This window comes from Cotesia glomerata, linkage group LG10 (genome assembly GCF_020080835.1).
Source record: "Cotesia glomerata isolate CgM1 linkage group LG10, MPM_Cglom_v2.3, whole genome shotgun sequence".
In the NCBI taxonomy this organism is placed as follows: domain Eukaryota; kingdom Metazoa; phylum Arthropoda; class Insecta; order Hymenoptera; family Braconidae; genus Cotesia; species Cotesia glomerata.
This window is the reverse complement of record NC_058167.1, coordinates 11225253-11247272: the sequence shown is the minus strand read 5'-3', so window position 1 is coordinate 11247272 and position 22020 is coordinate 11225253. Positions and strand designations below refer to the sequence as shown.

At 29.5% G+C, this 22020-nt stretch overlaps 3 protein-coding genes and 2 long non-coding RNA genes across 5 annotated transcripts; all 5 read left to right on the top strand.

Moving 5' to 3' along the window:
• The first annotated feature begins 8236 nt into the window (after window positions 1-8236).
• On the top strand, window positions 8237-15600 carry LOC123273417 (uncharacterized protein ZC84.1-like). Its single transcript, XM_044740817.1, has 15 exons — window positions 8237-8496; window positions 8857-8942; window positions 9033-9306; window positions 9395-9417; window positions 10234-10336; window positions 10750-10995; window positions 11077-11442; window positions 13163-13318; window positions 13377-13622; window positions 13697-13942; window positions 14015-14260; window positions 14350-14595; window positions 14684-14929; window positions 15016-15258; window positions 15347-15600. The coding sequence occupies exons 1-15, from the start codon at window positions 8304-8306 to the stop codon at window positions 15598-15600; spliced, it is 3174 nt and encodes a 1057-aa protein (XP_044596752.1). The 5' UTR covers window positions 8237-8303.
• Window positions 15601-16522: 922 nt separating this feature from the next.
• On the top strand, window positions 16523-16706 carry LOC123272926. The gene is made up of 2 exons (XR_006511198.1): window positions 16523-16581; window positions 16670-16706. It is a non-coding gene; the product is annotated as an uncharacterized LOC123272926 (long non-coding RNA).
• A 65-nt stretch (window positions 16707-16771) lies between these two features.
• Window positions 16772-17586, top strand: LOC123273416 (vitellogenin receptor-like). Its single transcript, XM_044740815.1, has 3 exons — window positions 16772-16856; window positions 17002-17244; window positions 17333-17586. The coding sequence occupies exons 1-3, from the start codon at window positions 16772-16774 to the stop codon at window positions 17584-17586; spliced, it is 582 nt and encodes a 193-aa protein (XP_044596750.1).
• Window positions 17587-17848: 262 nt separating this feature from the next.
• On the top strand, window positions 17849-18032 carry LOC123272925. Its single transcript, XR_006511197.1, has 2 exons — window positions 17849-17907; window positions 17996-18032. It is a non-coding gene; the product is annotated as an uncharacterized LOC123272925 (long non-coding RNA).
• Window positions 18033-18097: 65 nt separating this feature from the next.
• On the top strand, window positions 18098-21633 carry LOC123273415 (prion-like-(Q/N-rich) domain-bearing protein 25). The gene is made up of 9 exons (XM_044740814.1): window positions 18098-18182; window positions 18328-18570; window positions 18658-18903; window positions 18990-19232; window positions 19321-19485; window positions 19815-19895; window positions 19984-20232; window positions 20326-20568; window positions 21152-21633. Exons 1-9 carry the CDS (start codon window positions 18098-18100, stop codon window positions 21505-21507), a joined length of 1911 nt encoding a protein of 636 aa, XP_044596749.1. The 3' UTR covers window positions 21508-21633.
• Window positions 21634-22020: the final 387 nt, after the last annotated feature.

The following is a 22020-nucleotide window of genomic DNA, read 5'->3' as shown; positions in this document are numbered from 1 at the left end:
GTGAATATTGTCTTACAAGTGCGATAAAAAATAAATAGACAATTTTAGTTCAAGAAATTACTTGATTTTTGTAAGGCGAGTGTAGAGCACAACCTCTTTCGCTTCGTTTATGAGGCATGCAATTATTGTTAATTATTTTTTAGTTATTTTATAAAATTTTAATACGAAGATATGGCTCAGTAATTTTTATTAATTATTAATATTTAATAATTTTTTATTAATCTAATTATTTATTTAGGTTTACTGTATTATTAAATAATAGGCTTATTAGTAACGGTTCAAAATATTTTTATTTATTATTTGTTTTTTATTAAAATCTTAATTTAGAATTTAAATATTTTTTAAATGAGACTTTAAAGATTTATAATAATAAAAAAATAAAAGATAAAATTATTTCTTCTTTTTTTATGCTTCAGCGTTTGAATTTTATTTTTATTATCAAACTATATGATATTATCATCGTTTTAAGAATTAAAATTGAGAATTGTTGCCGTTGAGCTTAAAGTTATACTTTAAGAGTATAACTTAAAAGAGTATACTTTAAAAGTAAAAGAGAAAATTAAAAAAAAAAAAAAACCTGTTGATGTAGTAATTTTATTGCTGCTAGAACCGACTATTGCAGCTACTGATACGATAGCGTTATTATTTCTAATGATAACATCCGGCTTTTATTGCTGAAATTAGCTCTAAAATGCAATTGTAGGAATGACAGTAGTTTTAGCAATATGTTATTTTTAGGATTGTTGTGGCGGAAAGTCATACTGGAATTGAAAAAAATTATAAATATGAAAAAACACAGTGAAAATAGTATACTTATGGCTTAAATTAACATTAAATATATTTTTTTTTAGTTTGATTTTTTATAATTGAACTTTCATCAGATTTCGAGACTTTTTTTCAATTATTGAATTTATGTTTCTGAAAGATTAAAATTTAATTGACTGGAAATTAAAATTAGTAAAATAATATTTTGTTTAACGAACTAAGATATTTATTAATATTTTATTTATTTATTTATTTGAAAAGAAACGCCCTCGGCAATTTGCAACAGTATATTACATTTTCATAGGTAGAATGTTTAGTTATTATTTATATACAATAAATAACATCTGTAAAGAGAAGATAGATATAAGAGATTTGAGAGAAAAGAAAAAAAAATTAATAATTGATAATTAAAAAAAAAGATTACAAAAAATATTTCGCATAAAAATTCTAAATATATAGCAATTAAGTATTTTAATAAACTACCACAGACATTAAAGTCTTTAAATATAAAAAATAAGCTTAATAAAAAAAAAATATTTCAGTGGATAGCATCAATTGATCTCTAATTCATGTTTACATCTGTTGTTTTCATAATATGCTCTCTTGTATTTTGACATTAAAATGATACTTTGTGATCTAATATTAAGTTTTTTGATTAGTTTTGCTTCTCCAGGTCTATGTACAGGTGTTGTTGTAACACCTCTATAGGGGCATACTTTGTGTGTATATACTATTTTTGTATCCTGCTAAATAAATAAAAAGTTTGGAAAATCCAAAAGTGCACGCCTCATAACTCTCATTCATTTTTTAAGAAAAAAATTAATTTTGTAATTGATTAAAAAAAAAATATATAATAAAGTAATTTCTTAATTTCTTTTTTTTAAATATCAGCGCCCTTTTTTCTTGTCATATGCGCACTTAGTCTAAAAATATCTAGCTTGATCAAGTGGCGCCATAGTTTTCACGTGACAAATAAGAAAAGTTTGTTTGGCTTTTACGGTTGTATCGTAGTGAATTTTAATAAAAATTCAATTAAAAAAAAAATATGTATACTAGGCCACTGATATGAAATACGGACCCAGTTCATCGAATTCTTAAACTAATAAAAAAGGTCCGGTCTTGAAATATCAATTTGTTCGGGAGTAATCGTTGGTACATCCAAAATGGGGTGACATCCGGACATCCACGTAAAATTTTTTTCAAAACATTTTTTTTTTTTCAAAATAGCAACATGAAATGATTTTAGAAAGTAAAAGATGGTTTAATTTAAGTGTTCTTTCAGTGTACATCTACTTACATCATTGTATAAGTGTAATATGGATGTAATAGAGGCATTTAAAGATCACAAAATTGCTTGATCTTGATGAGTCGAGTATAAAGCACAACCTCACGCGCTTCGCGCTATGAGGCGTGCAATAATAATTTATAATCACTATTTGTATACACTTGGAATGTTATTTTAGAATTACCTTTTTTGCTTCACTTTTTATCTTATCTGCTGGTCCTCCAAAAATGTCAATATCAACAGCATTTTATTTAAAAAATAAAATCTAACATAGTCTAAATTTATAAAATTTATAAATTTAACTTACAAAACTCCAATTTTTCATAAAAAATTTTTAATTTAAAACTTCATACTAATTTTTTCTTCAAAATTTCTTCCAACAAACTTCTATCTAATAGCCTTTCGCTATTCTTAATAAATCAAAAATTCTTTCTCTAATATGCAGAAGTAAACTACCATGAGAAAGTACAAAAATTAAAAACAAAAAGATGAATATAAATTTCTCAAAGAATAAATAGCCGCAGAACATTAATCCCGTATCCCGCGTTATTTATTATAAGCTAAAAAGCCGAAACAATATTTTGCCGAAAAAACAAAGGAAATAACGTTATACTCCCTCAATGGCGATGAAAAAAGAATCTAATCTCAGAATTCACAGCATACCCAAATGATCCTTAGACCCGATCGAACCAAATAGAAAGAAAAAAAAAATAAAAACTAAACCCGAAAAATCCGTGAGAGGTAAAAAGGTCTGGAGAATACTTGAGCCAGGATAAAAAATAATGAGGCGGAAAAGGATTGGTTAATCTGGATTTTTTGCATACTTCATCAGCAATCGGCTCTTTAGTGTTCCTATACTCCTTGAATAGCGTTGCCTTGATGCACTGGAGTACATAACACCATTCTACATATAATACTGCACACTAGTATCCTTGATGATGTGGGAGTTTTATTGTCCGGGGCAAGGATCGAGAAGGATGTGTCGATGAGTAAAAGAAGGAGTTAACGTGCGAGTTCGAGGCCACATATAGAGCTTACTCGTGTATTGATGGGACAAGTGATCCACCGATCATGATCATGTCTATTGGCTGATTATCCGCAGCCAGCACAAATCAAAGCATCGACGCATGTGTGGAATTAAATGTAAATTTATATTTTATTATAAGTTATAAAAGAAGAGAAGAGAGGCGAGATGATCGAATGATAGAAAGAAAAGGATCCGCTGGAAGAATCACTGGAACAAAATAAAAATAAATGCATGAGTAGTGGATGCAAGTGATGCCCTACCAAGCAGAAGCTAAAGTTAAAACTAAGAAGTTTTTACGTTACCCAGTCCCAGTAATTTACAGTCGCGTCGGTCATTCGGCCATACATGGTCGGTGCTCAGCGATCGGTGGCCTCGCGATACGTCAAATTAGCCCATATATCATGGCTTCTTTACCGCTCCATCGATTTATGTCCATCCGCATAATATAAATTATTAAATAACTTTAAACGATACCAGTGTTGTATTGGTATGTATGTGCGTTAAGATACTGTTCAGCATTATATATTTATAAATACATATTTATTTATTTATTATTATTATTATTTACTTATGTAAAACATCGCGGACATATCTGGCTTATTTATCACGTTCAGAAATTTAATCCTGCTCTTGCTATTATGCTTTCATTTTTATTTATACAGGTGATTCGGAGGTTTTTATTATTGTTTATTATTTATATTGAATTTAAATTGATTTTAATTTACTGGTTTTTATGATTCATTTTTTTTAAGACCTGAAGAGCCAAGCGTAAGTGATAAAAGAAAATCTCAGAAAAAAAAGCTTAATTTATACCGAGAAAATTTTCAAAAGACCTGAATTTTATTGGAGCAAAAATAAATTTTTTTGGTACAATAAAACTTTACTTCAGTCAAAAAAATTTTCGTTTTTATAAATATTTTCTTAAGTAAGAAACATTTTTTTACTAATAAAAAATTTTTTATTTTTATGGATGAAATAATAGATTAATAAATTATTAAAATATAGAAGGTGCATAAATTTAGAATGTCTTTTGGATAAAAGACAAATTAAAATGTGTATTTGAATTATGGGTTGTTGGTGAAAAATAAAATTCCCAAGGGTAGTAAGTAGTAAGGCCTGTACTGAAAAAAAAAATTTTTTTTCTTTAAGTAAAATTTTTGTTTCAGTAAATCAATTGGTATTTTTGTGGAAAAAACAACAATTTTTTGTTTAAATTTAATTAAAGAGAATGTATTTAAATAATGCTTAATATGCAAACTTATTGATTAAATTAAATATTTTTTTTTTTTTTTATCACTAATCTCTCTTATATAAGCATTATTACCTGCTGGTACTTAAATCTTCTGAAAACAAAGTGAAATAAAGTTGTGAATTAAAATCTTACTGAGAGCTGAAAATTATTAATAATTACATGAAAAAAATTATTTTTATAAATTTAGGACATTTTCTAAATAAAAAAAAAAATTATCAATTAATTTTTATTATAAATTTTCCACTAAAAATTTTTCTCAATTCGGCTGCCCAATTTTAAAACATATTAACTGCAAAATTTTTATACCTAATTATTTTAGTATTGATGCATTTCTTATAACTTGTAGACCTTAATTTCAAGTATTTTTTCTTAAAAATATATATTTCTTATAAATATATATTTAAATTCAAGTATTTTCTATTCAAATTTTTTATGAATTTGGCACGCAAACTTTAGTTTAATTTTATTTTAATTAGAAAAATTTTTTAAAATCTTAAAATTGTCAGTTACTGTGTTTTGAAATTGGGCAGCCGAATGATTATTAAACAAAAAAAAGTAAATACTGCATTGTCTTTACATGTTATGATCAATTTATAAAAAAAAATTAGGAAAACGGTTGACTCTAAAGGCCATCCCTGCAACTTCCCGCTACCTCCATACCTAAGTGCTCAACAATTCACTTATTTTTTAAGCTCTTCGAGCTCAAAAATATCATTTTTGTGTGATTTTGAGCTTTCCGAGCTCAAATAAATCGCTGTTCTGTGCTTTTGAGCTCTTCGAGCTCAAAAGGCTAATGGAAGTTTTATAGAACACTATTTTTTGAATTTTCAAATCGCAATAACTTTTGAATGAATTAACCGATTTTCTCGCAGATTTTTACGGCATTGAACGCAGTTTTTTGAGTTCTTTGAAAACTCTTTAAGCGTAAACTGGTCAAACTAAAAATTGCATAGAAATTCTGAAAAAAACATTTTTTTCAATTTTTTTTCGACAACGATATCGCACGAACAAATCAACCGATTTTGACCGGACTGGTGGCAATTGACGTGGTTTTTTGAGGTTAAGAGCTGATTAGTTTTTGAAATTGATCGGTTCAGCTGTTTAAAAGATATTTCAAAAAACGAATTTTTGGAAATTTTATTTTTGAGATTTCTCAAAAGTGATCGACCCAAATTCTGTAAATTAGTATCAAAATTTTAGGGGCAAAGGAACTCTTCAGAACGCCGCTTATTTCGATCGAATCGGATGATCCGTTCAAAAGTTATGAGAGATTTACATACACACACACACACACACATACATACATATATACATACATACAGACACGGTGACATCACCGCGGAAATAGTCAGTGAAGCTTCCTAGGACGCTTCTCAAAACGTCGAGATCTGATGAAAACTCGATTTTCGAAAAACGGGGTAAAAACAATAACTTCCCGATTTTTTTAAATTTTCAATTTGCTTAGCGGGAAGTTAAAAATTACAATAAATTCTCAAGGAAAATTTTATCACACTATTTTTGAACACCAAGACTGAAATAACTTTTACAGGTGGCCGTATCAAAATAAAAAATTAACAAAATTCGTTGCACCCCCTCCCGAATTATCAAACTGATATTCCGGGACAAATTAATCTACAAAATAGTTAAATTTCCACGGAACATTAATAAAAATCTCCACGGTAAGCCTTTTAGCTCCTTCGTATGACGTAATTGCACAATCTAAATCTAAATTTGGATTGACAGTAAAAAATAATAAAATGAATGTAAATACGGTTGTCTCAGTCGACGACATCGGATAAATTCAAGTGTACAACTAAACGGGCGCCGGATAAATTTTTATAAATGATCTATTATAAAGAATGCAAAGGTGGCACGTGACGAGGAGAAAACATCAACCCCCTGCTTCGTCATGGGCCGCGTTGAGCTGACGACCCCCCATGAGGACAGATACAGAGTGTTCTCTTCTTTCTTCTCTCCTCTTTGTCTCTACCCCTAACCCCCAGCTCCTGTGCTATATTCGAATACATAGATACAGAATGACTCCGCCGACAAGTCTCGCGACCGAGCCAAACATTGTGTACGTAACTTGTCTCATTTTACTTTACAAGGGGATTTAAAAATCGAGGAAAGCTTTGACAGCTATTGCTAAGCCCAACTTCGCTCGCCCTCTCCTCAAGTTCTCCTTCACTTCGAGCGTCTCTTTCTTGCTCCATATACAGCCAATGTTTTGCTAAGGACGATATCGGTGATCCAGAATAAAAGGAGACACGGCAGTCTCCTACCAATACTCTATACTCTCTGCTAAACTATACTCTATAGTTGTGAGAAAATCCATCGGCGAGCAAATTAAATGTAAAATATACAATCAATAAACTAGACGCGTCTCTCGATTTCGATGTTGTTGTTGCTGTTCTGTTCTTCTTGTCGTTACTCACTTTCTGCACAGTCCTCAACACTCACCGGGGGATCTGACTTGCAATGTGATATGTCGCTAATTAAAATCCGTTACTGAGGATCTTTGTAAATTGTTTCTATACGTATTTTATACTGCTGAGCTCCTGTTTGAATAAAAATAGGGGCGCTGATAAAAAAAAAAAAAAAAAAAAAGAATAATTAAACTGGGACAGAAAAGTTATAAGAATAAAAATAAATAGGATTTTTCAAAATTAAACGGATAAAATAATTTACAAGAGACTGAAGAAAATTTATTATAGAGATAAAGAAAATGAGATTACGATAAATTGTAAAAAATTACTGGGAACATTTATATTCATACAAATTTTTTTTCTTGCTTTTTAAGAGTCGTTAATTTTCTGTAAAATTTATTTTGTAAATTTGTAATTATTTATAGTGATAATTAAAATTATTGTCAAACTTTGGTTTTAATTTGTTTTAATTTTATGAAACTTAAAATAATTTGCTTTATATAAAATTGAAATTTAATTAAAAATTCTTGGGGGAAAAAAAAAATTAGCTTTTAGATTGATGAAAATTTTGAACTATTTAATTTTTAATTAAAATTTTTAATTAACTAAACATAAGCTTGAACATAATTGTTAACATTGAAATACGCTGAGAAAAAAAATAATATTCTTAAAAAAATTTTTTTAAGAAAAAAACAAATATTTTTTATTATTATTACAAAAAAAATATTTTTAGCATATTTTAATATTTAATTAATTAATATTTTAATTAATTTAATTTAATTGATGTATTTTTAATACATACCTTATTTATTTATATTTATACAATAAATTTATATAATATTATATATTGTTAATTTATTTTTTAAAAATTTTTTTATATCATAATATAAATAATCGTTAAATTTTTTTATGGGATCGCAAGTGTATGAATAAAAAAAATATTTCATAGTGTATGACATATTATTTCTATGAATTTATTTATTATTCGCAATCTGCATCTATACACAAGTAGTCACGTATTTGAGTTAAACATCGTTTAAAATTATCCGTTTCAATTCTTGAATTTTCTATAAACAAACAATTACTCGAGTCATAGTTTATATTATCACACGTATTTCATCGATCAAAAGAATATTTATTTTAAATATTTATTCAATTAACCGCCATTGTTACGGATTTATGCACAAATCGCTGACGATGAGTAATCCAATCTATCAAGGTTATTACTTTTAGCATCTTTATTGTATCATCAGAGCGTTGTGATGATATATTATACATCCTATATATTGTCTACATTTAAAATCATTTCAATTAACAGTGATAAGTCCACAATTATCGCATTATTTCTATAAATACTGATATTGGAATAATTCAATAGTTTTGATTCTAGATAGAAAACAAGGAAGTTAAAACAGCGATGGTACCGTATATAATGGGCTGAATTAATTCTAAAAGACAGTTTTTATACGTGTTACTATGCTTGCAAGCTTAACTACTTTAAGAGAAAATTTTTAATTTTTTTAAGTATTGAAAACTCAAGATTTTATAATGAAGTATAAAGTGGTACTTTTTGTATTTTTAAAAATTACAATTTGTTGTACGATATCGTCAGCTTCGACGGATATAAATCGACCCAAGAAACCTGAATTTATAAAACATCTATTAATTGAAGGACAAAAGGTTGATCATGATCAAAATATTTCTCTGTGGTCTAGAAATGAAAATTCAAGACTCCGATCAGGCAAGTATAAAAAATTAAAAAATAAGTTATAATTTTATTTAAAAAATTAAAAATATAATAATTAAAAAAAATAAATTATCATTATTAATCGTTATTAACATATGCCAAGGCACAGGCCGTATGGCAACTTACATGATTTTATTGATTTGTTGTGCACATTTTAATATTATAATTATTTCTTAATAATATCTTGTCTTAAAATTAACTTATAAATTAAAAGTTAAAGAAAGATATCATAATAATTTTTTACATCAGATTTAACTTAATCGATTTTTATTTTAAGTCTAGTTTTAATAAGTAATTGTAAATTTGATTTTAAAATATGATAATTAAAAGTATTTTAAAAATTTTTTTATACAGCAATAAAAATTGGCAAAATCTGCTTAGAAGATCGTGATTGCAAATGGAATGATAACAACGAACTTATTTGCATCTTTCGAGATATGGTAATGCATAAAATACTAAATTTAAAAAAAAAAAGCGATTTTAGTTCTTTGATTCGTAATTTAAAAGGATATTTGTTCCAATTTTTTTAGAATAAAAAAATTGGAAAGTGTGGGTGTCCAGAAAGGAGTAAATTTAACAGGAACACATTGTCTTGTACGATACAGAGGTACAAAAGAAATTATCCGGGTTGTACTGATTGTCACAATGCTAATGAATTTTTTTTAAATGGCACATGTGTGCCCGGTATTGGAGCAAAATGTCCAGAAGGATCTGAATGCCCAGCGAAAAATAGTAAATGTGAACACGGGATTTGTCAGTGTCTATCTGGATATGAGAGCGTTAATCAATCTTATTGTGAGCTAAGTAAGTGCATGCTGCAAATTGCTGGATAAAATTATGTATTTAATATTTAATAGAATAAATTCGAGTTTAATGTGATTTTATTTTACAGAGCAATGTAAAGAAGATTACGATGTAAGTAATGGAGTAATTATTAATTTTTTTAATAACAATAATCAAAGAGTTCTATATTTCAAAGCCATTATCCCCGATCCAAATTGATGTTAGACTAATTTTAAATTTTACATTAAATTTTTATTTATTAAATTTATTTTCACCACTTTTATTGTTGGTATGAGCACTCAATACCATCTTCGGGTGAACATATCTAATAATTAAAAATTTTTTATTTTTAATTAAATTTAAGCAAAAAAGTTAATTTTTTACTCAGTGAAACTTTTTTCGGTCACCGAAAAAATAACTCGGAAAATACTCAGACCAGGAATCGAACCTGGATCTTTTGGTGTCGCGCCAACTGCTCTCAATTCTCAAAAAACACCAAAAGATCCAGGTTCGATTCCTGGTCTGAGCATTTTCCGAGTTATTTTTTCGGTGACCGAAAAAAATTTCACTGAGTAAAAAATTACACCAAAAGATCCAGGTTCGATTCCTGGTCTGAGCATTTTTCGAGTTATTTTTTCGATGACCGAAAAAAGTTTCACTGAGTAAAAAATTAACTTCTTTGCTTAATCTTAATTAAAAATAAAAAATTTTTAATTATTAGATATATTCACCCGAAAATGGTATTGAGTGCTCATACCAACAATAAAAGTGGTGAAAATAAATTTAATAAATAAAAATTTAATGTAAAATTTAAAATTAGTCTAACATCAATTTGGATCGGGGATAATGGCTTTGAAATATAGAACTCTTTAATTAGTAAAAACACCGATCTTCGGAAAAAATAGTAAAATAACAATAATAATAATTATAATTTTTGAAATTTCTTAGGTCTGTGACCCTAATCTGTACTTTCCGTGCTGTAGTGACGACATGCAATGCATTAATGTAAACCCTGAACTACAAAATCCACGCTATAAATGTGTAAAAGAAAGTAAATATAGTACAATTACTGATATCAAAATCTAAACCGTTCTGCGAAAATCAAATATGATCATTTTTGTCCGGTTTAATTAATAATATATTTAGTATAACTACAATTTCATTAAAAGAAGAGAGTCAGATTTAATTTTCATTTTTTTTTCTTAATTATAAATATCGCATGCTATAAATAATTTTATTTAAAGAATCATTTAAAATGCTTCTCTTATTTCAATTAAATCAAAACGATACTTTTTGTAAAATATCTTAACAACTGATTTTTTGACAAGACAAGATCTTAAATGGATGAATAGTATTTTAAAAATTTTTTGCAGCTTTCTAAAATTCAACGTGATAATTAATAATTATCGTGTAATAATCTACTTATATCTTCAATCTAATTAAATGTAATTAAAAAATTTTCAGACTTCTTAGGCGACTCTTGTGATAACAATTTAGACTGCATGGGGATAAACCACGCCAAATGTGCGGAGGATAGAACGTGTATTTGCAAGAACTTTGCCTTAGAATATGATAATGTTTGTTTGGATAAACTTTATTCCGAGAAATTGGCCCCGAAATATGAAAATTTATTTCAATATGATGGTAATATAAATAGATACAAAAGAATGGACGACAAAATAACTCTAACAGATTTCTCAAAAAAATCGGGTAAGATTTTCAGATATTAAGATAGAAAACGTTTTTCATTACTTGCCCAAATGTCGAAAATTATGTTTTTTTATCTTACAGATACGATATATGGGGAGTGGTGCTCTACGGCTAAAGGCTGTCAATTCGAAGATTACCGAAATGTTATTTGTCATAAGTTCGTCAAAGATAGTTCAATGAATTTTTGTACATGCCCGACGGGAACTAATTATGATTATGTTAAAAAAACATGCACCGAAGAAAGACATTCGGAATTAATAAAAATTGAAAAGCAAAAATATTATGAGAGAAATCACATTCAAATAAGTGGAAAATGGTACTCAATATATTTAGGAAATTGCAGTACAAATACTGATTGCGAAAAATTGACAAATGGTGTTTGCGAAGATAAAAACTGCGTTTGTAAAAAAAATTGGGAACTTATAAATGAAACCTTTTGTGAATTTCGTAAGTAACGTCAAGAGATTTATTTTATTTTTTATTAAATTATTACACTGAGAGAAAAGTGCATAGTTCGCTCAATTATAGTTTCTGATCTTTTTTTTTGTATTTACTCGAACTATTTATCAGTTAAGAGCGGTTTATGGTTGATTTTCAAACGTGTTTTTCTCATGTATGTGATAAAATTTCGAAAAAAAACACGCTTCGCTCTTTGATAGATAATTAAATTATCTATCGAAGAGCGAAGCGCTTTTTTGGAAAATTTTCATTTATTTATGCATAAAATGCGTTTTAAGATTCCATTTGTTGTACAAGTATGACAGAGATACTTTCGTTTGTCCAATAGAGGGCGAGAGAGAAAAAAAAATGTAAACCCTTCTTAAAGTAACTATTAATAAATAGTTTCATGGATTATATTTTGATATAATTATTTTTTGTTATTGTGTTAAACAAAAAATTGTTAGGTGACTGAAAAGTTGTTGCATATCTTGTCTCAGATAGCTAAACGGAAAGAGCCCTTGTTGCGTAACCATAAGATCCGAGATCGATTCCCGGTCTGGGCTGTCCGAAGTATGTTTTCTGATTTCTGGTTTTTGAGTTAAAGTGAATAGAAGAGATTATTAAGCCCATATTTGACTAATAATAGTTTATGAGTAACTATATATTGGAGTTCAGTATAATAAATAATTTTATTAAGAACTTTAATTAAATAGTGGTGAGGTATATAACTAAATTTCTTAGTTCAGAGAACCATATTTTTCTCTCAGTGTCCACAGAAAAAAAAATTAACTTTATTCAAGACAAAGAAACTCTTCAAATAATTTTCTCGATTCAAGAATTTTTTTCTTGAATAAAATTTTTTTCATATAACCTGCATTGAAAATAAGAGTTTCAATGCCTGTTGAGCCAACCGAAACTAGACAATTTCAGACCAATGCGACTGTTGCCGGGCAGGAATCAATCATTTCTTCCCGGCAGGCAGAAAATAACGATTTTCTGCCCGCAAGATGAAGTTGCAGTTTTATTTTCAATCCTATCAGATTAATCTTTTGTTTATTTTATACCTTTATAATTGTCATTCTAGCGGTTAACTGTACACAGTAAAAAATTTTTCGTCATTTTGTAGAGTGTTAAAATTTGTGTGTTGAATATTACACTCTAGTGTATAGAATTTAACATTCTAGTGTGTTAAATCATTAAATTAACACATGATAGTGTTAAATTCTACACACTAGAGTGTAATATTCAACACACAAATTTTAACACTCTACACAATGACGAAAAATTTTTTACTGTGTACTGACATACTATAATTCTGTTACTAAGCATAAATAAGAATAACAAAAGAAAACTATTCAATTTAAAAATAGTGTTTAATAAAAAATAAACCATTACTTTCTTGAATTGTAGTTTTTAATTTTCTTAATGTTTTACAATAAAATGGTGTTTTCGTTATTCATATGAAACTATCTAGTTGTGGTTGGCTCTAGACATTGAAACTAGCATTTTAATGTAACGTATGAAAAATATAATGTGTAACGCGAGATGAAACACAATTTCGGCCGAGTGATACCAGCCCTCGCTTCGCTCGGGCAGGCAACTTCACTCTGGTCTGAAATTGTTTTGTTTCATCCCTAGTCACACAATATACTATTTTTGTGTACTTTTTTGAGATTATCAATTTTTTTTACAAAAAAAAAAAGTAACAACTTTTTATTATGTTTAGCAATCGATAAGATACATACCCGGTGTGAATTCAACAATTTATCTTGTAGAAATAAAGAGGACTGCTTTCTAGAAAATTCGATTTGTAACAATACGTTTTGCGACTGCGGTGAAGAAGATTATTATCAAAACGGACAATGTATCTCCCGAAAATATGGTAATTATTCTATAGTACGAGAATTGTTCCTTCAATTTAATCGATGCAATTTTTCAAGGTGTCGGTTCGCCGTGCGAATGTGAGAAATTATGCACAGGTCTCAAATATGGAGTATGTAGAAACGACAAATGTGAGTGTGAAAAAAACTATGTGGCAAAGATTGGAAGGTGCGCTGGAAAACACGGTCAATCATGTGACGATTCTGATGATTGCTTTGCAGACAACGCAATGTGCAGAAACAAAACATGCGATTGCAAAGATAGCTTTTTTCGTTCGGGAGATCACTGTGTCATAGGGGCAATAAGTATTTATATTTTGAATTTGCAACAAGTTTTCAATTTTTGAGCAGCCTAATCAATTGTGACTTACTTTTTGTAGCTTTAGGCTCTAAGTGCTCGCTGGAAGAAACATGTCGAAGTATTAAGTACAGTGAATGCAAGGATGGGACATGTCAATGTAAAAACGGTTATGAAAAATTGAATAATGAGTGCCGAGCACTTATTAAGAAGCCTTGTGATGTTCGTGGGGATTGCTATGCAGAAAATGCTGACTGTATTGAAAAAAAATGTAGTTGCGGAAATGATTATTATTATCTTGAAAAAAATTGTCACGAAATGACAAGAGGTTGATGTTCTTCTCGCTGTTAGTCTTAATTAAAAAAAATTGTTTTTTAATTAATCTTGTTTTTTCTTTCAGCGTTAAACGATTCATGTTTACGTGATGAAGCATGTCAAAAAATAAAAAATTCGAAATGCAAGGATGGAAAATGTCAATGTCTTTATAATTACAAGGAAAGAGATGGAAATTGTCTTGGGTTGGACCAGGCTCCTTGCAAAATTCCAAAAAACTGTTTCGCGAAAAATGCCTCTTGTAAGAATAAGAAGTGCAGTTGTCTAGATCGATTTTATTATGAAGATGATCACTGCTACAAAAAAGCTATAAGTACTCTACATTTTACATTAATTTTTTTTTTAATAGCAAATTCATGTTACAATTCATTTACTGGTACTCATAATCTTATAATTTTTTAGGGATCGGCGATGCGTGTCATAGTCAAATAGCATGCGAGGAAATAAAAAATACTGAATGCAAGAGTGGAAAATGTCAATGTCTTTCTAATTACAAGGAAAAAAATGGAAATTGTCTCGGATTGCATCAAGCTTCTTGTGAAACTTCAAAAGATTGTTTTTCCAAAAATGCCACTTGTAAGAATAAAAAGTGCGATTGTCTGGATCCATTTTATTATGAAGATTATCACTGCTACAAAAAAGCTAAAGGTACTCAACATTTTATACTAATTTTTTTTTAATAGCTAATTCATGTTACGATTCTTTTACTGGTACTCATAATCTTGTAATTTTTTAGGGATCGGCGATGCGTGTCTTAGTCAAATAGCATGTAAGGAAATAAAAAATACTGAATGCAAGGATGGAAAATGTCAATGTCTTTCTAATTACAAGATAAAAGATGGAAATTGTCTTGGGTTGGACCAGGCTCCTTGTGAAATTCCAGAAGACTGTTTCGCGAAAAATGCCACTTGTAAAAGTAAAAAGTGCGAGTGTCCTGACCGATTTCATTATGAAGATGAACATTGCTATGAGAATGATAAACGTACCTAACTATTTCACATTAATTTTCGTTTAGTTAGTGAATTTTATCATTTTTTTAAGAATACTTATAATCTTAAAACTTTTTAGTTCCCGACAATGCGTGTGGTACTTCTGGAACATGTAAGAAAAAAAATACCGAATGCAAGAATGAAAAATGTCAATGTCTTCCTAATTACAAGGAAATGGATGGAAATTGTCTCGGATTGCATCAAGCTTCTTGTGAAACTTCAAAAGATTGTTTTTCCAAAAATGCCACTTGTAAGAATAAAAAGTGCGATTGTCTGGATCCATTTTATTATGAAGATTATCACTGCTACAAAAAAGCTCAAGGTACTCAACATTTTATACTAATTTTTTTTTAATAGCTAATTCATGTTACGATTCTTTTACTGGTACTCATAATCTTGTAATTTTTTAGGGATCGGCGATGCGTGTCTTAGTCAAATAGCATGTAAGGAAATAAAAAATACTGAATGCAAGGATGGAAAATGTCAATGTCTTTCTAATTACAAGATAAAAGATGGAAATTGTCTTGGGTTGGACCAGGCTCCTTGTGAAATTCCAGACGACTGTTTCGCGAAAAATGCCACTTGTAAAAGTAAAAAGTGCGAGTGTCCTGACCGATTTCATTATGAAGATGAACATTGCTACGAAAATGATAAACGTACCTAACTATTTCACATTAATTTTCGTTTAGTTAGTGAATTTTATCATTTTTTTAAGAATACTTATAATCTTAAAACTTTTTAGTTTCCGACAATGCGTGTGGTACTTCTGGAACATGTAAGAAAAAAAATACCGAATGCAAGAATGAAAAATGTCAATGTCTTCCTAATTACAAGGAAATGGATGGAAATTGTCTCGGATTGCATCAAGCTTCTTGTGAAACTTCAAAAGATTGTTTTCCAAAAATGCCACTTGTAAGAATAAAAAGTGCGATTGTCTGGATCCATTTTATTATGAAGATTATCACTGCTACAAAAAAGCTAAAGGTACTCAACATTTTATACTAATTTTTTTTTAATAGCTAATTCATGTTACGATTCTTTTACTGGTACTCATAATCTTGTAATTTTTTAGGGATCGGCGATGCGTGTCTTAGTCAAATAGCATGTAAGGAAATAAAAAATACTGAATGCAAGGATGGAAAATGTCAATGTCTTTCTAATTACAAGATAAAAGATGGAAATTGTCTTGGGTTGGACCAGGCTCCTTGTGAAATTCCAGAAGACTGTTTCACGAAAAATGCCACTTGTAAAAGTAAAAAGTGCGAGTGTCCTGACCGATTTCATTATGAAGATGAACATTGCTACGAAAATGATAAACGTACCTAACTATTTCACATTAATTTTCGTTTAGTTAGTGAATTTTATCATTTTTAAGAATACTTATAATCTTAAAACTTTTTAGTTTCCGACAATGCGTGTGGTACTTCTGGAACATGTGAGAAAAAAAATACCGAATGCAAGAATGAAAAATGTCAATGTCTTCCTAATTACAAGGAAATGGATGGAAATTGCCTTGGATTGAATCAAGCTCCCTGTGAAACTTCAAAAGACTGTTTTTCCAAAAATGCCACTTGTAAAAATAAAAAGTGCGATTGTCTGGATCAATTTTATTATGAAGATTATCACTGCTACAAAAAACCTATAGGTACTCAACATTTTACACTAATTTTTTTTTAATAGCTAATTCATGTTACGATTCTTTTACTGGTACTCATAATCTTGTAATTTTTTAGGGATCGGCGATGCGTGTCTTAGTCAAATAGCATGTAAGGAAATAAAAAATACTGAATGCAAGGATGGAAAATGTCAATGTCTTTCTAATTACAAGATAAAAGATGGAAATTGTCTTGGGTTGGACCAGGCTCCTTGTGAAATTCCAGACGACTGTTTCGCGAAAAATGCCACTTGTAAAAGTAAAAAGTGCGAGTGTCCTGACCGATTTCATTATGAAGATGAACATTGCTACGAAAATGATAAACGTACCTAACTATTTCACATTAATTTTCGTTTAGTTAGTGAATTTTATCATTTTTTTAAGAATACTTATAATCTTAAAACTTTTTAGTTTCCGACAATGCGTGTGGTACTTCTGGAACATGTAAGAAAAAAAATACCGAATGCAAGAATGAAAAATGTCAATGTCTTCCTAATTACAAGGAAATGGATGGAAATTGTCTCGGATTGCATCAAGCTTCTTGTGAAACTTCAAAAGATTGTTTTTCCAAAAATGCCACTTGTAAGAATAAAAAGTGCGATTGTCTGGATCCATTTTATTATGAAGATTATCACTGCTACAAAAAAGCTAAAGGTACTCAACATTTTATACTAATTTTTTTTTAATAGCTAATTCATGTTACGATTCTTTTACTGGTACTCATAATCTTGTAATTTTTTAGGGATCGGCGATGCGTGTCTTAGTCAAATAGCATGTAAGGAAATAAAAAATACTGAATGCAAGGATGGAAAATGTCAATGTCTTTCTAATTACAAGATAAAAGATGGAAATTGTCTTGGGTTGGACCAGGCTCCTTGTGAAATTCCAGAAGACTGTTTCACGAAAAATGCCACTTGTAAAAGTAAAAAGTGCGAGTGTCCTGACCGATTTCATTATGAAGATGAACATTGCTACGAAAATGATAAACGTACCTAACTATTTCACATTAATTTTCGTTTAGTTAGTGAATTTTATCATTTTTTTAAGAATACTTATAATCTTAAAACTTTTTAGTTTCCGACAATGCGTGTGGTACTTCTGGAACATGTGAGAAAAAAAATACCGAATGCAAGAATGAAAAATGTCAATGTCTTCCTAATTACAAGGAAATGGATGGAAATTGCCTTGGATTGAATCAAGCTCCCTGTGAAACTTCAAAAGACTGTTTTTCCAAAAATGCCACTTGTAAAAATAAAAAGTGCGATTGTCTGGATCAATTTTATTATGAAGATTATCACTGCTACAAAAAACCTATAGGTACTCAACATTTTACACTAATTTTTTTTTAATAGCTAATTCATGTTACGATTCTTTTACTGGTACTCATAATCTTGTAATTTTTTAGGGATCGGCGATGCGTGTCTTAGTCAAATAGCATGTAAGGAAATAAAAAATACTGAATGCAAGGATGGAAAATGTCAATGTCTTTCTAATTACAAGATAAAAGATGGAAATTGTCTTGGGTTGGACCAGGCTCCTTGTGAAATTCCAGACGACTGTTTCGCGAAAAATGCCACTTGTAAAAGTAAAAAGTGCGAGTGTCCTGACCGATTTCATTATGAAGATGAACATTGCTACGAAAATGATAAACGTACCTAACTATTTCACATTAATTTTCGTTTAGTTAGTGAATTTTATCATTTTTTTAAGAATACTTATAATCTTAAAACTTTTTAGTTTCCGACAATGCGTGTGGTACTTCTGGAACATGTAAGAAAAAAAATACCGAATGCAAGAATGAAAAATGTCAATGTCTTCCTAATTACAAGGAAATGGATGGAAATTGTCTCGGATTGCATCAAGCTTCTTGTGAAACTTCAAAAGATTGTTTTTCCAAAAATGCCACTTGTAAGAATAAAAAGTGCGATTGTCTGGATCCATTTTATTATGAAGATTATCACTGCTACAAAAAAGCTAAAGGTACTCAACATTTTATACTAATTTTTTTTTAATAGCTAATTCATGTTACGATTCTTTTACTGGTACTCATAATCTTGTAATTTTTAGGGATCGGCGATGCGTGTCTTAGTCAAATAGCATGTAAGGAAATAAAAAATACTGAATGCAAGGATGGAAAATGTCAATGTCTTTCTAATTACAAGATAAAAGATGGAAATTGTCTTGGGTTGGACCAGGCTCCTTGTGAAATTCCAGAAGACTGTTTCACGAAAAATGCCACTTGTAAAAGTAAAAAGTGCGAGTGTCCTGACCGATTTCATTATGAAGATGAACATTGCTACGAAAATGATAAACGTACCTAACTATTTCACATTAATTTTCGTTTAGTTAGTGAATTTTATCATTTTTTTAAGAATACTTATAATCTTAAAACTTTTTAGTTTCCGACAATGCGTGTGGTACTTCTGGAACATGTGAGAAAAAAAATACCGAATGCAAGAATGAAAAATGTCAATGTCTTCCTAATTACAAGGAAATGGATGGAAATTGCCTTGGATTGAATCAAGCTCCCTGTGAAACTTCAAAAGACTGTTTTTCCAAAAATGCCACTTGTAAAAATAAAAAGTGCGATTGTCTGGATCAATTTTATTATGAAGATTATCACTGCTACAAAAAACCTATAGGTACTCAACATTTTACACTAATTTTTTTTTAATAGCTAATTCATGTTACGATTCTTTTACTGGTACTCATAATCTTGTAATTTTTTAGGGATCGGCGATGCGTGTCTTAGTCAAATAGCATGTAAGGAAATAAAAAATACTGAATGCAAGGATGGAAAATGTCAATGTCTTTCTAATTACAAGATAAAAGATGGAAATTGTCTTGGGTTGGACCAGGCTCCTTGTGAAATTCCAGAAGACTGTTTCGCGAAAAATGCCACTTGTAAAAGTAAAAAGTGCGAGTGTCCTGACCGATTTCATTATGAAGATGAACATTGCTACGAAAATGATCAACGTACCTAACTATTTCACATTAATTTTCGTTTAGTTAGTGAATTTTATCATTTTTTTAAGAATACTTATAATCTTAAAACTTTTTAGTTTCCGACAATGCGTGTGGTACTTCTGGAACATGTGAGAAAAAAAATACCGAATGCAAGAATGAAAAATGTCAATGTCTTCCTAATTACAAGGAAATGGATGGAAATTGTCTTGGATTGAATCAAGCTCCCTGTGAAACTTCAAAAGACTGTTTTTCCAAAAATGCCACTTGTAAGAATAAAAAGTGCGATTGTCTGGATCCATTTTATTATGAAGATTATCACTGCTACAAAAAACCTATAGGTACTCAACATTTTACACTAATTTTTTTTTAATAGCTAATTCATGTTACGATTCTTTTACTGGTACTCATAATCTTGTAATTTTTTAGGGATCGGCGATGCGTGTCTTAGTCAAATAGCATGTAAGGAAATAAAAAATACTGAATGCAAGGATGGAAAATGTCAGTGTCTTTCTAATTACAAGATAAAAGATGGAAATTGTCTTGGGTTGGACCAGGCTCCTTGTGAAATTCCAGAAGACTGTTTCGCGGAAAATGCCACTTGTAAAAGTAAAAAGTGCAATTGTCCGAGTCAATTTTATTATGAAGATGATCACTGCTATAAAAAACCTACAAGTACTCTACATTTCACCCTGATTTTTTTTAATAGCTACTTCATATTACAATTCTTGTACTGGTACTTATAATTTTAATCTTATAATTTTTTAGGAGTCGATGATGCGTGTCATAGTCAAAAAGCATGTAAGAAAGTAAAAAATACTGAATGCAAGGACGAAAAATGTCAATGTCTTCCTAAGTTTAAAAAAAGAAGTAAAAGATGTGTGGGATTGAATCAAGCCCCTTGTAAAACATCAAGAGATTGTTTTGCCAAAAATTCAGTTTGTAATAACAAAACGTGCGAGTGTCCTGACCAATTTTACTATGAAAATAATCATTGTCATGAGCCAGCTACAAGTAATTTATCATTTCATACTTATGTTTGTTAATTTTTAATTAAGGTAGTTCACTCGGGACATATAGTTTGTGCTATTTCTTTCCTTTTTACTCGCTAGTGCTGCCTTTCTCACAAGTTATATCTTATTCGCTTTTACTAATGGTTATTTTTGCTTAACTGACCAGTTTATTAACAATTTATAAAAGTCTACATGGTTAAAATTTTAAAATTTTCTTCGGATTATTTTAAGTATATTATTCTAACAGGTATCAGTTGTTTCATACGACCTTAAAATCCTTTCAATGCAATAACAATCAATATTTGTGATTTTCTCACTCTCCATCCATACTGTCTGTGTTAAAATGTCATTTTTAATTACAATAATCTTATTTCTGGTATGGTCGATTGATTTGAAATTTCAACAGCACATGTAATGCGTATTCTATTACCCACATTTCAAATTTCGCAAACTTCTTAAAATTTTGCATTCATGACCGAACTACCTTAGAGCCCGTGGAAAATTTCTACAAATGGATAAATTAGACAATTTTTCACGGATATTGTAATTTTTGACCTTCTCTTTACAATTTTAACATTTTTCAGAAATCGGTGATGCTTGTTATAACGAAAAAGCTTGTAAGAACATCAACAACACTTCTTGTATCGACAACAAGTGCCGTTGTAAAGGAAATTTCACGAAAGCCGAAGGATCTTGCCGAGCATTGGTTTTTCCTGTTGGTACCGATTATCAGTGTCCCAACGGGTTCTATTTTCAAAACGGATACTGCTTGCACCCTGACCATTCTTCGTGCGACAAAATCGATTGGTATTGTACAATTAGTACTTTGCGGTCGAGCTTCCATACGTTCAAAGAGCAGCTTATTGACTTTAAGCAGAAAGTTGCTTGTAAAGCTTTGGTTTTTTTAAACTTTTTTACTAATAATCATAGATCTTGTTAATCATATTCAATTGCAATTTATATTTTAAGAATCAATATGTTATTATGATACTTTTTATTTATTTTAACAGTAGCTTAGTAGTTTATTATGAAAGTTGTAAGAGTGTATTTGATAAAAATAAATCATTCATTTAAAACGCTAAGAAAATTGAAGTTTTTTTTCGAGTATATTGTAAATTAAATTGCTTTTCACACTGTAGTGGACCTGGATGACAATAGGGAGAGTGACATAACCATTGAAAAATGGCCGATAATCTCTTTGGAGGGTAGAGTATTTAATTTCAAACCCGTTTATTGATATACGAGATTCTGAGGCAAAACAATAAGACACTAGTCGACAGTACAAATTTATTTTTTCATAGTAAAAAAAATTTTTTTTAGAGAATACTTTGTCTAGAAATTTGATAATATCACAAATTTTTTTTGCATACTTCGAAAATTTTCACTATCAAGAATATTTCCTCGGGGAAATTTTTAAATTTTTAATCAAAATTTAAAAAATTTTTATTGTTTA